The sequence below is a fragment of the Lepisma saccharinum genome, chromosome 4 (genome assembly GCF_977018435.1).
Source record: "Lepisma saccharinum chromosome 4, izLepSacc3.1, whole genome shotgun sequence".
Taxonomy (NCBI): Eukaryota; Metazoa; Arthropoda; class Insecta; order Zygentoma; family Lepismatidae; genus Lepisma; species Lepisma saccharinum.
In genome coordinates, this window is record NC_139232.1 from 28,864,115 (window position 1) to 28,886,073 (window position 21,959).

Sequence of the window (21,959 nt, forward strand, 5' to 3'; positions counted from 1 at the left end):
ATCTACAGAGGCTGAAGCTTCCATATAAACAAGATTGCAAGGGTCCGGTACGGTGCAGGCGCAGTGCAGACACGTGAAAGTTTCATCACTGAGGCAGTAGTGTGTGTTGTGTCAGCTAGCAAAGTAGTCATGTTGGTCGAAGTGTAATGGCGCCGAAGGTGAATCGCTTCTGGGAAGGCTACATTGTAGCACATTCCGATGCACACAGCATAGTTAAACAGTGCCACGAACACGGATTTGCTGTTGGATGCTCCACTGTGAATGCCACAGTGCGACAATATGCAGCGTGACCGCCGTGGACTGTGTTTCACCGATGAAGCCACATCCGAAATGGACCCCAGTGAAGCTAACACCATGGGTGTTGCGCAGTATTAAGACATTGATGGTGCCGGAGAATCCACTGACACAGCGTGCTATGGTCATGTCCCAATCAACCATCCACCGTGTCATTCACCAAAAGTTACGTCTCAAGGCGGTCCATAAGGCAAATGTTCATGCACTTAAAGCCAGACATGTCATGGAATGGAAAACCAACTGCAGAAAGCTGTACGAGCGCCACCTGGTTGGAGATTGGTGGAAGTTTGTAGTCACCGTAGACGAGGCGTGGATATATCTGACCGATTGTGGAAAGGTTTGAGCAATTATATACAGATGTGTCAATGCAAAAGGACGAAGCAATTTCGTTTGTCAGTGCACCGAAAGTTATTCACGCAGTTTCAAGGTTGTGGCTGGCTTTTGTTACAGGGGAAAATTGAAGCTACGTCGCATTGCCAACAATATGAAAATCAATGCTGCATATTATCAGGAACATATTTTGACTGATATGTACAACAATGAAATCACCACATTGTATGGGGCAGATACTAACCATGTGGAGCTGCATCAGGACAAGGCATCGAGTCTCACAGCCAAATCATTGCTGGCATTCTACAGACTGGTGGAAGCTTGTACCAGGATTCCTGCTATTCCCTTCTCTGACATCCCCGTGAAGAGTCCCGATGCCAGCCCCATGGACTACTGTGCATTTGCCTTTCTTCTCGTAAGGCGGGCACGATTTCTGGCCTCTGGAAAGCGACCCAACAAGAGTGGAATAATATACCCTTTGTACACCTGCAACGAGGTTTTCTCCAGTAGAAACTGTGCTGTCAGGAAATCGAACACAACCGGTGGTGGAAAGGCGGTCTGTCATAGGTGCGTGAACACTTCAAAGTTGTCTATATGGAAGCATATCAGCCTCTGTATAAATACCTTAAAATTTAGTGCAAAATTCTTCCATTTTGTTATAATGTTTATGGATAATCTCCAGGCCATACTTTAAAAAAAGTAAATGCCTAAATATGTAACTTCTTTTGCACTGCAGTCACCTGGAAACATTTATTAAGGAGGTCAATGAACTATTCAGGTTCTTCAAGGACCATTTGGAATTTTATATCGGATAAGTAGAACATCGGTAAATTCTATATCGGAACTTTATCGGTATAAGCCAAAATTTTATATCTGCCCATTCCTACTTCTAATCATCAATCCCAACCATCCTTTTTGACTGTAATAAGTGTAATGAATGGGAGAAATGCAACATGGCAATGATTGTACTACCTGTTGCTACATACAATGCCTAGACTACTACAGCATGTTCACTGTGTCCTGTTTTACTTGCCTCACAACACCACCAAGGTCTTTACTTCGGCTCCTGCAATACATGCTGCGAGCACCTTGGTGAAAGCTCTTGCGGATCTTGTGAGCCACCTCTGCAGGAACTCTGCAGCGGAAAATGAGGCGTGGTGCAATACATATAGGTACAGAAGGTTATGCATGAGACTGGTGCGGTAGAAGGTGGGAAGCATCAGCAGTGGTTGATTCAGGGAAAGTGTAGGATCTGCAACAGGGTCACAAACGCAACACAAAGGTTAAGTACGTAATACTGAGAGGATAAAGCAATACTGTAACAATTCAAGATGGCCTCTTAGTAAGAATTGAGCATACTGTATTTTCTAATACTTCAGATATGTAAATTCTATAGTTTGAGGTTGCATTTATTTTTAATTTCAAAGCTATCGGAAGGAGATCTAATCTGTACTGTAACTTCATGCATTCTAATGTTCAATATGAAATTTCACATTGTTACTGTAAACATACATTCCTTTCTGTACATTCATATTTAGATGATGACTACAGGAAATTAGATTTCAGAAGAAATGTGAAATTCTGGATACATATTTATTTTTCATTTCCTAATATTTTCATGGTCAGTGCACCAAGCTCTATGTTATTTGTTTTCAGTCTGGAGATGGCAGTATTTATTTTCAAATGGCTCCCGAATGGTCTTCACAGTGCTGGTAAATACTGGAATTTTGGGGCTTCCACTGGGAAAAAAATCAGGATTTTTTTCATGACAACAGTGAGACTGGTATGGTATGGCAGTTAACTGGGAATCTTTCATATGACATGAAACTTCCAATTTCACATCATGTTGCACCAATTAAATTATATACATTACCAAAAATTTGAAGTTGGTCAAAAGAAAAAACAAAAGGAAAGCTTACAAACAAGGACAAGACTTAACCGTGCCATTTTTGGCTCCTGTCTCATAATTATGTAACCTTGAACAAAGGAAGACCCAGTGAATTTACACAGAAAATAATCAAGGATTTTGGAGCAAGAAGTTAGCTCTATCATTTCATGTATATTTAGTATAGGTTTCAGAACATAGCCACTTAAACGTAAAAATATAGCAAAATAGATGGTTCAAAATTCACCCAATAAATTCTGATTATTAATTTGCAATTGGTTATAGTCCACGATTTACAATTATGAATACATTAATCATAATTCATTAAAGAAGATTTCAAATGATATAATTATTTTTATAAGTTGGAAAAATCAAATCAAATTAATACCTACAGCAAAGAAAATAATCTCATTTCTCTTTTTAGTAAACAAAACATTATTTATTTAAAGCTAATACTATAATATAAGTTTTAGGTACAAGGTATTAGCAAGTACATACATGCAGATGGATCAAATGATAAGAAACAAAACAAAAGACGGGAAAATAAAGAAGCACATGGAATGTTAAGCAAAAGGGAAGAACAAGCAAATGAAGTAAGTGAACAAACAAGAAACAACACAAATAATAACATCACATGCTCCAAGAAGCAGTGCAGCACCACCAAGAAGTTCCATCACCTGCAAAAATTTATTTTCCTTTTCATAATTTATTTGTAACTCAAAGATTGTTTATACGCATCTACTTATTTTTAGAAATATAAGAAAAAATCGCAAAGCATTGTACAGTAAGTGAAATTGCATGGTTGCTTTAATTACAAGCTGACAGAATTAAAGCATCCTCAGTACTTTAGAGGAAAAACACAAAAAGAGGAGGAAGAAACTGTGTTTATAAATAACCATATTGTCATCCACACCCGAGGGGGAAAAAAAACAGACACGAGCAATATCCAAATATTGGAAAAAAAGAGAAGTCTTAATTTCTTCCTGGATAGAATGGAAGATACTAAGTTACCAGCATCGTTTTACACGTATGGCATTACTGCTACTACAACTAACTAATTAAATTGCTGGGCATTGTTCCACAATCCATTATGGTGCAACTGGCAGAGAATCTAGAAATTACAAATTAGAACAACATGGATTTAGAATGCAACAAAATTGCAACCTGAGTTTGGTAAGGTTCAATCTTTAATTACACTTTCACACATTTACGATACCAATAACTTGAACGAGAACTTTCCTCTACACATTCTCTTCTTCTAATCTCAAACTTAATGCAATACTGATTATCAAGTTGGGATGCCAAAACACGCACTCATTTTACTTTTCCGTAAATATTGTGTGAATTCATGAAGTCAAAATTCACAGAAAACAATACAATATATGCAGATTCATATTGATTGTCATTTATTAAATATAATATTATTCAGTGAATGGGAAGTCTCCATTTCATTAGGAAAAACTTTGGCGTATGGGTACATGGGATAGTCCAGAAAGTGTGGAAATTTTGGGATGGAAATGTGTTGTGGTCATACAGACATTATCCATCTTTGGTCGTCTGACACACCTTTTACTTGTAGAAGGTGCCCATGTACTGCTGTGTTGAAGACAGGAAGAGTTGAGAAGTGTGTGCCCTGCCGGCCAGAGCCGTAGCTACAGATTTCTGCATCCGGGGAGAGAATAAATTTCGGAACCCCCCTTCCCCCCTTACACTCGCCTTGTTGAACTTCTACCATTGTTTTTTTTTTAAGGGAGGGGTAGAAGCATTTGTTGTTGTGCCTTACTTAAATAATGTCGTTCATTCAAATTGACGTTTCATTTATGCTAATAATTGTAGCAATTATATGTACTTGTAGAAATTACAACTATTGAGTTGTTTGTACGTATACACATTCTTCTGAATCAAGGATCATTATTGACCTCTTGGTGTGTGATGATCAAAAATCCTAGCCAAGAAACTAATCCATGTAAATATATATATATATATATATTACTATATGAATAGCATATATATTTCTTAGGTAGCAGAATAATCTCTAAGAAAGATCATTAATGTAATGTTTTTTTTAAAATACATGAAACCTTTCAAATACCCTGCAAAGTCATTGTACAAACTAGTTAAAATCATTCAGTATTAATGTAATGTTTATAAAGTAAAACCTATTTACACTGTAAAATGTTATGCTAATGAGCTGAAATCAACAATAATAAAAACAAAAATGCATTAAGAACTACAATCAGTACATTTATTTATTTATTTATTTTATTTATTTAATAGAATATTCCAAATACAGAGTTAGTCATTTTACATTGGAACGATTTTATAGAACATGAGGACAAAAATAATAACATACTTCACTCTTCTTGCCTTTTGAGCAGCAAAGTCATTAATAACATCATCGAACACAAGCGATTGAACTCTGTACTTCTCAACAGACAAAATAGCCAGGTAGTCAGCTTTTCTTGACTCAAGGAAGAACGCAAGTAATTCTTTATAAGCTTTAGCTTACTAAAACTCCTTTCACAAGATGCAACAGACGAAGGTAGAGTTAAAAATAGTTTAAATGCAGCGACAAAATTTGGGTACAACTCAATACATGATATTTTATGAATGAATGAGAGAGCAGCAAGTGGTGACAATTCTGACAAGCATTACAAGTGAAAGTCTTTAAAAAACGCTTGCACATGATGTTTAAAGAACAACAGTTCATGAAGTAACTCACTTCCGTTGATATCCTCGGGGCATAATAAAGCCAGATCAAAGACTCCCATTCTCAATGTTTCTTCTGACATAACTGCCATCTTGCTTGGAATAATTACGGAAAAATCCTCCAAAACTCCTTTCATTAGCTTGAATCAATCACCTATTTAGTTGTGACAAAATTGAATCCAATGCACAATATAAACTCTTCCTAATTTTTGGTTCTTCATTTATGGCTACACTTTCATCTTCTGCAACTTCATCGAAAAAGTTGGTTTTCTTTTTGGGACGCTGTTCTCTACTTGCAATGTTCATATCATCGCAGATCTGTTTACTTTTCTCAAAAGCGTTCGTCACAATTGTTTCCCCATTGGCAGAAAGCTTTGCAGTCCCTGTAAGTGACTAACACCTATATCTACTGTAACAGACTTTTCTTGTAGCCGAAGGATAACGTCGTTAATAGCTCGAAGGATATCAGCCCAGCAGAATAAGAACACAACAAAGTTAAACTTCTTAAGGCTGTGTAGCAAGCATTTGGCACTGTGTACTGTTTCGGGTGACTCTTTTGAGAGGTCACGTAATTACTCCAAAGCTGCACAGACATCCGTAAATTGGGTACTTAGAGATTGTACTGCATTTGCTTTTGAAGACCACCTAGTTTGCTGATTGACTCTTCACAGTCGTGTAGTTTCTATCTCCAGCGCTGAAGAATCTTTTTTAGCATCTGTGGATTCAACCTTTTTCTTGAAAATCTTTGATAAAATCGTTGCACTTCTAATGTCCTCTTTCTCTCTTATCTTTCTTCTTTCTTTTCCTGTTTTGAGCCCCAGAAAGTTTCTTGGAAGACATCACTTATAATAATTACACAATTTCGGATACACACAGCTTCATCAAAAGCATGTTGAAAATACAATAGTCCTCGCAAAGTGAGTGTATAGTTCGTAGTAGCTACATCTGAACTAGAATAGCATAAGTGCTTTTGTGAAGTTATTAGAGCGTCAATACTGATTCCCTTTTGCCCGGTCGCTGCCTTTTGTTTCGCAAATTTTGATTATCGTAATGCTCTGAATGGGTCATTGTCGCATATGAGAACGCAGCTACTACTGACAAAGATCAAAGATGTCTGAGTATTGTGTCTCGATGCCAAGCAGCATATACTTTTATTTATTATTGTTGTTCTAAGTGACGTGTACTCTCGTCCTGTACACCTTTTAGCTATTTGAAAGCTGCCTGGAAAGATCATTGAAAGAGCCAAAAACCATCACGACGTATTCTTTTAAATGAAATAGCTTTTTTGAAGATATATTAGGAAAATTTAGTACAGTTGTTACAACATGCAGACTGCAGTTTACACCAATAGTATTTTTCAAACTGGATACACTATTGGAACTATTCACTAAGAAGTTGTAAAAAACATCCTCACTAACAAACAAATAATATATATTGATGCATTTACTGTATATTCGTTGTTACGTGGGATCTTTCTGTGAATGCAGTAGAACCCAGATGATAGAACAAGAGGTTTCAGGCTTAAGGACCCCCTACAATCTCCCTTATCAACGCCTAGCCAGTGGTGTGGAAGGACACAAGGGATGTTGAGTACTGCCCAACTCACCACTCGGTCAGTCAGTCCAGTGTTGGTGTCCTGGTTTGGCCTTGTGATGTGATGACCACAATATTCCGATTTTGTGGCATCTGGGATAAGAAGTAAGCCCAACAGTTCTTCCGTATACTGTGGCATTGCAGGCTGACTGGGTGATGGCGGCTGTGACTCCTTGTGGCGTATCGGCCTTTCGCTTCGTGCCCGAGACAACGGCACGTCAGGAAACTTGGCGACAGAGGCTGGGTCATGGCGAATGATGGCCGTGCGGACTTAGGTTGTCTGGGTGCTGTGATGGGGTTCCCTACGGAACTCACTGCGATGAAGATGACGAACGGCAACCTCGCGGTGTCAAACAGGCGGCTAAGCACGTCGGGCCAGAGAACAAGCCTGGCTGCTGTGTGGTGTAAGGTGGAGTAGCGGTTGCCCTCGGGTCTTCTTGAACGCTCGTCACAGTTTTTATGAAGGCTCCCTTGCTTCATTCCACAATATATATTGGATATTTATTTATTTTCTTTTATTTGTTTAAAGAGCTTGTAATGCGAGCGCAGCGAGCAAAAAATCAAATCAATATCTTTGCAAACTGGCAATCATATTGTTTTAATAGGGTGCCAAAACTTTCGAGGGGATCGCATGCATCCATTATTACAAGTAATTTTCATTGTCTTTATTCTTGCCGTTTGGTGCCCCCCTCCATCAGAGTCCAGGGTGACTGTCCCGCTGGCCCCCCTAGCTACGGCTCTGCTGCCTGCATGGAGAACAGAGGGGTGTTGCAATCTTGGACAAAAGATGGAGTGCGAGCTGTTGTTTGCTATGGATGGGTGGGACTTCCGGTATGTCATGTGATGGACAAATAAATGAAATTAAAAAAAAAAGAAGTTTTTTCGCCATTGAACCGAAGTTTCTTCATCCGTAATAGGACACGCAGTTTTACAAACAGGGTTTCATGAAACTTATGAAGCGGTACGACAAGTGCCTGAATGTTGGTGGGGACTATGTGGAAAAATAGTGTAATGCCTCTTTCTGCTCATGTCATGTTCATTCTGAAGTAAAAAACTCTCTGCAGATGGCAGACTAAAGAAACTTATTTTCCGACTATCCTTCGTAAATGTAACATATTCATGACACTTCCATGCATTAAATTCATTCAAGCTAAGATATTTTTGCATAATGTAAAATCTTTCAGTCAAGGTGATAAATTAATATATTTTTATTTCCTGTTGACCCACATCCATTGGTATGGAAAGCATCACACAATAAAGGATTACAATGCTAAATTTGTAAAACGAAATAATATAATACAAAAAATACAATAATTCAGTTTACTATCTGAATTCATTAAGGTTATATAGTGCTATATCTGTTAAGTACTGTTTAATTTCTTTCAGTCTCTTGTGTGTATCTTAATTTGTTTGATGTGTGTGGGAGTTTATTTAATATTTTATTCCAGCTACTTGAGGTGCTTTGTTTGAAAGAGCCATCTATGTGATTGTATGTGAAAGTTCTCTCTTTGACATGAGTTGTGCTGTTGGACCATCAAGTATTTTTCGATTCTACCATGTGTTAGTATGTATGCTAATTACTACATTAGTACATAGGGAATATAAAGTTATAATTTTATTTTCTCAGAATGATTATCTACATGAGCCTCTAATCAGTATTTTAACAAGTACCTTATGAGTCATTCCATGCGAAATCAACACAGTCCTCAACCTGACCATCACCGATTTTCAAGAAAGTTGGGGAGTTGAAACTATGCATGGAACTTAGTAACTATGGTAATTTTTAGTGTCGATTGTCTTGTAATTATTAAATTATTCAAGGTCAAAGTTCGCATAAATTGCGCTTTTTGAGCCCGCTTAGCTGTATTAAATGTGCTGTAACTCCACCCCTATTTCGCCTAGGAAGCTCAAATAAAGCTCATTGTACAGGGAATTGGACAAGCTTTCCAGTGATATATAACAAGCCTACCTTTGAATAAAAATGTAATTTTGTCACGTGACCTTGGCCTTTGACCTTGAATATCTCAAAACATGTCATCACCAAAATGCATGAAAAAAAATATATTTGGTCCCTCATGCCATATTCTAAAACATATCAAAATATGATTCTGGGACTGCAATGGGATCAGAAGATACAAAATAATATGTGTAACTATGTGACTGATAAAAGCCTCATTACATGAACTATGACAAGTCAAATTTCGCTTAACACCCCCCTACAAAATGTAAAGGAGTTATCCTGGGTATAAGTGGTCATGAATGAAATAGGTTAGGCACAGAGAGATCCCTAGCCGTTTGTTTCAAGTGCAGGTCCGGCATATTGTTGACCGCCATATTGAATTCAACGAAAAATTTCAAAGGAAAGGGGGTGATGTGATATATCAAATCATTACATTTTTTTCCAAAGGTAGGCTTGTTATATATCACTGGAAAGCTTGTTCAATTCCCTGTACAATAAGCTTTATTTGAGCTTCCTAGACAAAATAGGGGTGGAGTTACAGCACATTTAATACAGCTAAGCGGGCTCAAAAAGAGCAATTTATGCGAACTTTGACCTTGAATAATTTAACAATTACAAGACAATCGACACTAAAAATTTCCATAGTTACTAAGTTCCATGCATAGTTTCAACTCCCCAAATTTCATGAAAATTGGAGATGGTCAGGTTGGAAATTGCACATATCTGTGTTGATTTGGCATGGAATGACTCTTATTGCTCTTTTCTGCAGAATAAGCAATCTTTGACAGTATTCCTGTGCAGCTCCTCCCCATGCCATTAAGAATATTTAAAAGATATAAGTCTTCCCTACTTTTTTGCATATGTGGTTAATATGATATGTCCACCTTAATTTATCATCTTTTTTGTACATTCATATTATCAAAAGTATGTTTGGTTCAAAGGTTGAAAACTATATACATCGTTCCTTTGATAGTTTAGATTCAAGCTACGAATATTTAAGAACTGAGTTATTATATTTCCTGATGTGTATGTTTACACTTCCAATTGTTCTTATATTTTGGCACTGCAAGTTATGATTGTATCATATGCGTATGTTCCTTTTTCATGTCAAATGAATTATGATAAAAGTATTTCAGTTATAATGCTCATCATATAAAGATCCTCTTTAATGTTGATAAAATATAAATACCAATGAAATTTTTGAAATTATAAATTCACACTTACATGCCCAAGATATATATTCGGAAGAAGAAAAATTATGAATGATTAATGATGCCATTTGATGTCAGGGAAAGATTACCCAATTTTATCTCATTTTATACAGAAAGACTAAAGTGAGCATGTAATTATGTTGAGCCTGAATACCTAGATAGTATAATTTGAGCATGTTATGCCTCATGAGAAGATATTAGGAGGGGAGAAGTAGCAATACCCCTTTTAAATATGGTTAATATTGTACTACTCTAATTTTCTGATTTTCCTAACCATAATAAAGTTGTAAACTTCTATTAAACTTTTTAAAATTTTCATGTACTGAGTAAATTCTTATATATAATATACAATTAATTAAACATGTAGTCTGATTTTATAATCAGTTTTATTCTGTTTCCCTGACACATAGAAATTAGTTTTCCATGGAAGTTAGGAATAAAAAGAAAATAACAGTTCATACATCCTGTAATAGAGAAAATATTAGATCACAAATTGTTCAGGAAATTGTACTTTTTTAAGGCGCAACTGCCCTGCTTCAAGGAGTGTATGTGAAAAGCATTGACAGACCATGATATATACAATAATAATAATGCATCATTTAAAAAACAACAACATGAATTGCAAGATTATTTAAAAAATAATTTATTTATTATTATTTAAAAAATAGTAACCAACTAAAATAAATAATAATCCTTTTAAACAAGTTCAATTTTTTAAGAGGAGAAACAAAAAAATGAACACACAATATTTATCAATTTTTGTTAACATTTCACTCACTTCATTGGAATTAATCATTCACATGATTAATCAAATGACTAGGCTAAGAATGTAGGTGCTCTTTCTGTCACTAGCACTGCATTTTATTCTGGCAAGAAGGTTAGAAATGAGTGAAATGATTTAAATGCAAATCACGAAAAAAAAGTTGAAAGCCTGTGGTTCCACTTAATTTGTGAGCAACGTGCTGTTTGAGGAAATATCACTATGTTGTGTCATGCTAATTCATTCACAATCTACTCCTTACTTTTATCAACATCCAAACTGAATAAATGACATGGACAGTCAATACAATTACAAACACCAGTATACACCAATCCAGTGCCAAGTTTCCCAATATACTACATATCCTACACCATGGCAACTATTGCAAGGAATTTAACAATCTGTTATGTGAAATAAACATTTGTTTTAAAGTAAACTGAGGAATTGAACTTCAGAAACAAGTATGGCATTACTCTGGGCTACTACAACCTGTTTTATCACTGTGATGTCTTATATCATGATGTAATGAACTTTAGAGTCTAAATCTACTGGACAGTAATGATAAATTCCTAATTTTCATTAATTTTCCAAAAGTATTACATGGAAAAGGTGGATTTCATTATTAAATGCCAGCTATTTTACTATTATGAATAATTCATATATCAATATATGAATACTTTAAGAACTCTGGTAGATTGATATGGCTACAGTTGCAATTCTCAAGTACAGTTGTATTGGTGGAAAAATCTACATCAGTTCAAAGTGGTTTCAGCTCAGTCCTATTTATAATTCATGCAGAAGAAGAAAGTTCTATTGCCTTTGTTCCCAGAAAACCAAATCAACAAGTTCCTTACATTACTTAAATTAGAAATAAATTTCCTAAATACGTACCATATGGAAAAATAAAAAGAGATTTAACTTGGACTCTCTATATAACTAAAAACAAATTCACACATTTCTTTTCCTGCACAAATTACTGAAAAATTCAATACATTCCCCACTTATTCTGACAGTGAACATGCGACTAGATGGCAGTGTGATGAACGGTTATCATAATTCAGTGGTAATTCATTGTTGGCCTGGCATGAACAGCGCTCGTGTATCAAAATAGCCACTCTTCAGGGAAGAAATGCCAGGGTATGCAACAGGAAGCAGGTGGAAATTGTGGGGAATAGTGTCCTACTGTAGTACGTGCTTCTTTTTTTCTTGTAATAATCCTATGCTTTCTGACTTGTAAACACATGATGCTGTAATACTCCTATGCTTTCTGACTTTTAAACACATGATGCTATCTTCAAGGAAGTTTGCTCCCTTTCCTACTCTACACCGCTACACATGATTTGCATTGTTCATACATTCGAAATTAACATACACTACTCCCTTCCATTTCTATTTTCAGATTTTCGTGCCAGTCATGCATTCTCGAGAAGGAAAATAATTGTCACGAGTTATGCTCAAACCCTCGTATATCTGATAAAACAAAGTATGATTGGGTAAAAAGTCTTCATGATACATTGAAGTAGCATTCATTTTGATGATGTGTAACTGTTTAAAGATATTGCAAAATCATAAGAGATAATTAATATATCCCAAAGTATTATACAGAAGGTTGCCCACGATAAAAATAGTCAACTTTGACTGGCCATCGTGAATGACGCATTGAACTGCTGTTATGTCCCGATACACAGCTGGCTACACACTGGGGCCTGTACTAGACAACAGTATCAGTTGAGCATGATCCATGGAACGGTGAAGGTAAAAGTGATAGCTTTCTGGGAGGGGTTCATTTGTAGACTTTCCGCCGCACATTATAGTCACTCAGAAATAGTGAAATGGTGCAAACAAGATGGTTTAATCGTCAGCAAAGCTGGTGTGGGTCTCATCATCAGACGATGTGCCCAACAGGCCCCTGCAGTACGTGGTCGGCCAGAAATTGTGAGGAGATCACGGCCTCAGCATGCTCGATCCCCAATACAGTGAGCGCCATTAGGACATCAGTGACACACGACAATCCCCCAATGCAGAGAAGTTTGGCTATACGCCACGGTATCTCAAAAGGCACAGTTTCCAACATCATTAGGAAGAACCTTTCATTGGAAGCGCATCACAAAGCGCGCGGACACCGTCTCACAGAGCGCCACATCCAGGAGAGGTTCACAAACGCCAGAGAACTGTATGAAGCATACCTTACAGGGGACAAGTGGAAATGGGTGTGTACACTGGATGAGGGGTGGTTCTACCTAGATGAGACCAACAGAGTTCGATCCATTTTCTACCGTCCAACAGACCAGAAGAGTCGTTCTGACTTTGTGCTGCAGTGCAAGGAAAAGTTTTCTGGTGGTGGCCGGATATTGCAGTCGAGGAATGCTGCCACTCGTCAAAGTGCCTTCCAACACCAAAGTCAACGCAGCTTACTTCCAGGAGAACGTTATGGCCCCTCTGTATGACACACACATCCCCCACCTGTGCGGTGACGAGACCACACATGTATGGATCCACATGGACAAGGCCTCCAGCCATACCACTCGAACATCCCAGGCTTTCTATGCAAGGAAGGCAGAAGAGACAGGAATTCGAGTAACTCCATGTGAAATCCCCGGATGCCTCACCAATGGACTACTGTGGGCTTGGACTCCTGAAACAGGCACTTGCTCGACGCACTCCCCGTACCTTGCAGGGTTTTTGGAAAGTTGCCAAAGGGGTATGGCGAGACATTTCCCTTCCCATTCTACGTAGGAGTTTGCTACAGTGGAAACTACGCTGCCGGGCGATCGTTCGGGCCCGTGGCCATCACATCGAACACAATCCATGGTGGCGCAAGGGGATTTACTAGCCAGTTGCGAGGTTCAAAGTCGACTATTTTTATCGTGGGCAACCTTCTGTACAACTTAAAAGTGACACTCAATTAATTGCACTTTAAAAGGTCCATAAAATGTTGCATATTATGTACTTATTAGGGCCTGGTCTTTAGGTAAAAAATGTTGACCATTGTTGCTTCTATTAACAGGCTGGTAGTTCTTGTTACTCTAGTCGCTTTACTGATGCACGAATGGTTTACAGGAGCGAGCATAAAGCAATTCTTGTTACGAAAAGAGTTGCAGCCCAGTTCTGGGTTACAGAACGTTACACTTTTCGTTCTTTTAGTAAGGTTTTACATTTTAGTGAGTTTATAGAAAAAAGGGTGGACCACATACCTCATATGTTAAACAATTTTTGGAATTAAGTGGCATTACACAGTAAACATATCGGGCATTTCATTGTCACGGGTGGGATAAAAGTGGTGAAGTGATAAGGCTTGGTTGAAATGCTATGGAATGACCCATATATATTTACTTGAGATAATCAGGATATTAAAATCAAGAAAATAATTAAACTGACATTCACCACATACGTTCAGTGTCAAATTAATTACATTTCTTTATTTAAAATAAAAAATGGTAGAAAATCGCAATGTAACATTAGAACAAAATTTAAAATATGGGCAACAGTGGGAAATTCTTTGTCTTTACATTGCAGAAAAGTAAATCTGAGAAAAGATAAAGGGAATAGCATCATAGAGTTAGATGTTTCACAATTTATATAAGATGTTATGTGAAATTTTAATTGAGAAAATATAAAAGTTCTGTAAAACATTGTTCCTAAATTTAATTCTTGCTCCCAATGGATAATTAACATAAATTAAAACAAATTAATGAAAATGAAATTTGTAAACATGCACGACTATTTTTATGAATTTAGTATTGGAAATTGTTGGTATTGATTGTGATATTTGCTTATTTTGAAGTTGTTCCATTTCTCTCCATGTAAATTTTATTTTTGCACTTTGCTATGAAGGATTATATATTTTTTCAATGCATTAGTGTATTGCTTTATTTACAAAATAATATTTTTGTAATACTCGTTTCCATTTCTAACTAATGGTGAAAGAAATCTCAAATCAACAGTATTATTTTTGCTGTAGTTATCTGAAACTACAGAACACAGCAACACAAAATTCTCATGCAAAAGAGGACATTTTTTAATGTAGTCAACATACAAAAATATATTTTGCTAATGCAATTACTAGCAGCATGCAACTGTTAGAAAAAATTAGTAATATTTAAATGCAAAGCATAAACACCACATTATTCTCAGGTGTGTTTCTTATATTTCCAATATTTATTAATCATTACATTTTGCACTTGTGAAGATTATAGGACTGTCGAAATGATTATATGCACTGTGAATAAATATCTTTGAGGATTCACAGATTTTTGTTTTCAAACATTCAACTGCCACAAATGAAAAGTTATTTTTATTTCCATTTTTATGCTAACCATTTTGAAATGCAAGGCAGTCACATAAGAATTTTCCATGTATGAAAACATATCTATGTGAAAGAGCTGTAGAATAACTTGCATCACAAGTTATGTTTCAAACTGGAACAAACAACATAGTGTGTTGTAGATACATCAGATCCAATGTTGAAGATAAACCACTTCTTCTAACTTCTATGGGACATCATATTTTTTTATAAATGAGAATAATAATAATGATAACAAAATAGTTTACTAAGCTTTTAAGGATATGAACACCTATTTTAGTGTTACAAGTAAAATTTCATTAAAAAAATTAGTGCAAATTTCAAAGCACAGAAGACAAAATAAAATAAACTTGGTTCTTGAAGTATATGTCCCACCAAGAATTATAACAAATTCAAGATCTTGAAACTAAATTCTGATTTTTCTATCATATATGTACATAAAACACTGTCTTAATTAAGCATTTAAATAGGACAACGTAGGTTAAATTGAAGTCCCAGCAAAATGCTTATCAAAGCAACACACTTGATTCTGTCGACTTACAGATAAATTGACACCCATGTCATCCAACATTCGCTCAACTTGTGTCTGCATACTATTAACAGAAAGTATTTTATTAATATGTAAAGAATATAATCATTACGAGGAAAACAAATATTTTGAAATGCACAAACCAAAATGTGTGCGTATGTGTACACAACAAATTCTTGTATTTAATGTTGTTTCACTACCTTCTCCTCTGTTTTAGGCACATTGTTATAGAAGTACAAAGCAATTACACAGATTCTAAGCCATTTAAAAAAAGAAGTTTAATACCAAACAGTACAAGTTTTAAATTCAGTTCCTTTACTTTTATTCAATGTAATATTTAATGTTTGAGATCAGCTAAAATTTGATACATTACACATGTAACAGAGTTGGCTTTAATTCTGTCCCACATAGTGTCAGTTCTAATCATTCTTGTTCATGAAGAAACCCGAAGTTGGCTAAAATTTAGGTTTTGGATTGGATTGAGTTGGTGTTTTATGTCCACTTTATGCACAGTAAGGCTAATCGGGACTGGACCTACAGTTTAAAGTGGGATCCGAACCACTATGTGCCTCCACCGGGTATCAAACCTGGGACCCCTTGATTACAAGGCGAAGACGCACCACTGCGCCATCGGGGAGGCCCTAAAATTTAGGTAACAGGTATTCAGATACTGCAATTTAATCTCATGACTAGAGCCTAGATTTTGTTCCCTGAACTGATTGACAGGTTATCAGCACAGAAGTGTGTTGTTTTAAGGTACAACAATCACTGTGCAACAAGTTGCCTACTTTTTCTGTCTGATGGTGGCCGTATGGGTTTTCTTGAAGCTGAGGCAGAGAATGTTGTATTTAATTTGAAACATGTGTTTTGTGTCCCTCAGCTTGGAGCTCTGATAACGTGATCACATCAACATTTTTAAATGTCCCAATGGGTAGATTATGGAGAGGCAGGAGTTGATTCCTTCATGATGCCTGAAGCTTCAATTAATATAGGAGTGAAATATAACTTTCCCCTCAATGAATACCCAACCTATTCACGTTCGCAGCACCCTTGGGAATGAGATTAAAAACTTGGGGTACCCTTGTTAGAATTTTGTTTTTCAATTTTTAATCTTAAATCGAAATGGAATATGTTATCAGGAGCAAGTTAAATTTATTGTCAAATAATACCAACTCCAGTACTAATCATATATTGAAAGAAAAAACATCAGAATAGAATACAGTTTACTACAATGGAAATCACTCAAAATAGTTTTCATTTTTTAATATGAGACTTGTGATTGATGCTTATAGCACAAATATATGATATCAGGCCTTACAGTTGACAATAAAACACCCACAAGGTTATGTAGTCTATTTATTGCTTTGGATTATATTGTCGCCATAGCAGAGAAGGCTTGCTCGCACAAATATGAAGTTGAAAAGGACAAAAGTACATTGTTTTCTTCATGTGACAGTCTAGTTGGGGATCACCACTTGATCCTTTTGTGCTTCATTTGCTTAGGACTATTAAATCTCAAGAAGAGTTTGTGATGAATGGCATTTTTCATTAAGTCAAAAGAGGGAGGGGGCAATTGTCATTTACTCTTACATTTTTCAATATTTTTTGTTAGTTTTAGATGACTAGATAGGTGGTTGCTCCCCTTTATGAATTAGGGAGGGCTAACAATAGTCAGATCCAGATCTGAGAACTGGGTATCTCATTTGATTGTGGATGTATGAATTTTACATAAATAGTACATTAAGACCAATACCTGACCATTAGATCAGTAATTTCCAAAACTCTCATCACTATTGGAATGAAACATTATAGGCAGGAAATCCACATATTTATGCTAATATAGTATTTCAATTCCAATGTAATCATCATAAAAATAAGACCAACATTTGCTGAGTCTCACCTAGAAATACAGCCAGTATGAATTACTCAGATCTACTTCCCAGAACCAGGTGCCTGGGATCTGGTTCTCAGTACTGGGTATTTCGGGACTCAGCTTTAGCCGTGGTTAATTTTGAATACTTTTAAATTAGAAAAGATGCCTCTTCCTCTACCTGAATAGTTTTATAAACAATAGTCCACTTAGTACACAACCAGTATAAACTTTCATTAGACACATACATAATTAGTCCAGTACGTGTCCTTCATGCATTACAATCCACAAATTTTCCATACATGTGTGTGTGAATTTGTAGGTACTGTTATTGCATGCTACTCCATTATTAGCTGAAAGTGAATGTTTCCCACTAACTACTTTTTTCTTTTTATTTTTGACCAAGTTTGGCACTCTGATCCTGATTATGTTTACAAAAATGAGTGAAAGTTAAGAGCTTAAAAATTATGTGTACTGTCTCTAGCAACAGGTATGAATGAATACACATCTATGTGCCACCTGTTAGTATATTAGTTACCATGTTCCATGCTCTCCCTTTCCCAAATAATCTTCTTAGCAAAACAGAGACTATAGAATTCTATCATTTATCTCATTTATCTACCTTTCTGGATTTTAGAATTATATATAAAAAAAAAAAGTTACAAAGTATAAAACATCACAAAAGGATCAAAATAATGTATCACTATCAATGTAAAGAAGTTCACTTACCTGCTCAATGTACTGCTTGTAGAGCGACTAAATTTTGGCCTATCAATGTCATCAAGCCCATAGTGAATGGAGACGGCATCCAATTCCCCAAATGCTGCTTTCTTTGCTTCCAAAGCAGTCATGTACTCAGGTGTTTGCAGTGATGCAAATGTTGGCTTCTTATATCTGAAACACACATACACATTGGAATGTGACACACACACTGAATATTTACTCAACTTATTACATGAGTAACTGCAGTGAATTTACAATCTAACGTTTTCTGATATTTGAGGCAATTTGATTTTAATGTAACCTGATATTTGAAATAGGTAGAAAGGGTAAATATTTTACTGACTGTTACCTTCTTCCAACTCCCTTGTTCCAGGTGAACATGATCCCCAACACATTTCTTTTCTCCCTTCCCCTCAACCCTCCTATGATTAACAATGTGTATTCATTAGTTGGTGTCATTTTGAAGTCATAAACGGAGAGATCAACTTTGTATGAGGCAAGAGAGAGTTGCAACATACTAAACTTACCAACACTTGGTCAAGCAAACCTCTGCAAGTGAGGAGGAAGGGGGGGGGGGGGGGGGTTATGTAAAAGCATCAATGAAACAATGCTCAAAGTGGTCCTACTCCATGTAAATAACAAAATGAATCAATCTGAAAGTTGTTATTATTGTTAATTGCATTAAGGTTTAAATGTTGGTCAATGCATGCAATTTGCATATTTCACCAAAAAAATTACTACCATTTTTAGCGAATATGCTTCACAGAAAAATGCAGTCAAATTTTGCTACATTTTTAAAGCATTACATATGTTAATGCTTTTGTTAATGCTTTTCATGCATTCAGGTCATCAAACTCAAGTTTTTTTCATTTTTTTTCATTTTATAGCAGACACCACAAAGTATTTCATAATTCTATGAGATCAGTTCATTATAAATATTTTAATCCAATCTCATGTCTAGAATCCTACATTTTATGTGTAAAATGTCACACTTATAATGCTGGAATGAACCATGTGTGATGGAAATTTTTATTTTCTATGATCATAATACAGTGTAGTATTTTAATGAAATTTTGGATTTCATTCACTATTTTAACACCAAATGGCATTCTAAATGCAGCTTTTGATCCTGAAATGTGCTCTGTTTTCACACCAAAATTCTGATTTTTTTATTCACCATAAATGTGTGGGTCCCTATTTTAATGGTATGGTCAAAATTCCATATTGGCTTATCCTTACAAATAACTTTTTATAATGTTTCCTGATACAGATCTTCATGCACAGGATTGAAACATTGAGGTTATGCAGGTAAACAAACTATATCTATTTTGCATAGTATCATGTATCCATTAAAACATCAGTTAATTCTGATAAGGTTCCTGAGTAATTGCTGCTAGCCTTAATTTGTAATTAGCAAAAAAACCTGAATTGTGCTGTGCTTCATATGCGAAATATAACTTTTAGTTGCTTTTCCTCATTTAAACCACAGTTCATGTTATACATACATAAATACATTATCAAAGTGAAGTAAAAAGGAAAGTGAAATTTTGTGCATGCTGCGATGGCATATAGGGGGTGTGGCGTTAGAGCTCAACACTTTCTTGATCATGGCCGAAGGTGGGGGTGATGTGATCAGCACCATGCCCCTGGCTGCCTTCACCCCCCAGAGTTTCTTCCAGGTACCCATTTTATACAATGCTTGGTGGGTGCCGGAGCCACTTGAACATATGGGAAAAATCCAGGTTCTCCCCTGCCGGGGATTGAATGTGGGTCTCTTGCATTGTAGTCAGACGCCCTAACGACTGAGCTACAAATACGCTGTCATGCTAGATAATGTAAAATTCAGGAATTTTTACATTTATTACATCAGTGTGCTGTTCCAGAAAATGAAAAATTTTATACATCTCTTTTTCTACCCTCTCTTCACATCCTATTCTATTATTCTGGACCATTCACTTACACTTTATTCTACAGCATGTTAAGTCATTCATATATTTTGCTTTAGATCCATGATGATGTTTTATTTCCAATTATAAATCTAGCATGTTATGCATAAAACAGCAAGTCTCAAAATCTCACCACCACAAGCTCCAGGTTCAAGTCCCAGCTTAAGCATTTCTTTATAAGTGTCCTTGATCACTGGTTAGACAAAAGTGATAGAAAAGTGAAGCTAAGTATAAAAATATTTAGTACAAATGCAATTTTACACCCCCCCCCCACACACACACGCACACGCACACGCACATATAAATCTCAATTTTGACTTACAATTTGAGGAGCAGTGAAGACGTAACAACCGAAACCGAACTGAGAGCCATAGCAGCAGAGGCCATCCAGGGCTAGAAAGAAAGTGAAATTATCATTACCATGCTACCATAATAGGAGTACATATTGTAATTCAGAGATTACACATTTCTACTAATTACAGCATGTATTAAATACAGGGTGAGTCAAAAGTCAGGTTATAGTATATATCTTCAATGTCTGCACCTTCAATATCAATGCATTTGCACACGCAACATTTCCAGTTCTTCAGAACCTTTTGCAGAACGTCTGGTATAATCATTTTTGCACAATGCATTCTTGCAGATGCTGGATGTTCCAAACCTTCACTGAGTAACATGAGCACCTTTAAATGACACCAAAGGAAAATATCCATTGGTGTCAGGGCTGCCACTCAACAGGCCATGGCAACCAATTCATGCACCAGAAAATTAACCCATAATGAGGAGGGGCACCATCCTATGTAACCTGACTTTTGACTCACCCTGTACTAGCAAATAACTTGTAAAGTTTTACCATTATCATCTGTGAGAGAAGTTTACTGAAACCGGTAACAGAACTAATATTTGATACTGATAACTTTTCTTTTATGTAAGTATTGCTTGTATTACACAATTTAAATAATTGTAAGATCTGTAAACTACAAGAGGAATAATTTAAGTTGGTAGCTGATAAAAATCTCAAACGTTTAGCTCAAAATTAAAATTTTATATTTACCTGGTTAATATCCGACACTGGCAGATTTTGCTACAAATGCATACACAAAAAACATGTACACTGACTTACAGAACCTGGACCTATGAAATACCAAGGCAAAGTTCCGTTATTGTTTCATTTTTATGCATTTACAAAGCTTAATTCGTGTACTGTGAGTTTATAGATAAATTTCTAATATGTAGTTTCTATCTCTTGTGACTGTCTTCTACATTCACAAATAACCAATATTTACTTTATTTCTATTGCGTACAAGTTTATAAAATGAACAGGGAACTATTGAGATTAAGAACGCTGTCGATATTTGTTTTAAGTTGTTGATTTCGATTCGTTTTTGTTATATGTAAGAAGATTGACTTAAAAAATGTCGTGTGTTAAAAATCTAAATTAAGTTTATATCAAATGTTATAAAGTGAAATAATATTTTGGAAGTTGAGTTGTGTTGCTTAATTCTTGCAATGTAAGTATAATAGCATTATGAAAACCAATTGAGCACTGAGGACTTGCAATTTAATTCTAAAATTGTGTTAGTCTGCTCATCCTTCGCGTACAATATACAGCGTGTTTCAAAAAGAATATACGTATTACAAAGTATTATTTTGTCCAAACTATCGATCGCTGCGCCCCGGCTCGGCTATTAGAGAAACAAATACATAGTCTAGTTTATATAATAGCCGCTAGATGTCAGTTGTGTTCTGTTTTGCTTGGTAACCGTCAGTTGTTTGAAATGGCTACTCCGCAGCAGAAATCATTTTGTGTTCTCGAGTTTGCGAAGTGCAATTCCGTGATTACAGT

At 36.0% G+C, this 21,959-nt stretch overlaps 1 protein-coding gene across 9 annotated transcripts in view; it reads right to left on the reverse strand.

The window, feature by feature from the left end:
• ATP7 (copper-transporting ATPase 1) overlaps positions 1–21,959 on the reverse strand; it is a 297,586-nt gene that overhangs the window by 12,762 nt on the left and 262,865 nt on the right. For 5 of the 9 annotated variants that reach the window (XM_083120374.1, XM_083120379.1, XM_083120381.1 and 2 more), the window contains 3 exons: positions 20,436–20,506; positions 18,174–18,338; positions 1,658–1,759 (listed from right to left, as the gene is read on the reverse strand). In XM_083120374.1, the coding sequence (XP_082976500.1) occupies positions 1,658–1,759; positions 18,174–18,338; positions 20,436–20,506 (338 nt within the window). Of the gene's footprint in view, positions 1–1,657; positions 1,877–2,866; positions 3,187–18,173; positions 18,339–20,435; positions 20,507–21,959 lie in introns of those variants that run through there. The other 4 variants (XM_083120375.1, XM_083120376.1, XM_083120377.1 and 1 more) reach the window with 3 other exon arrangements.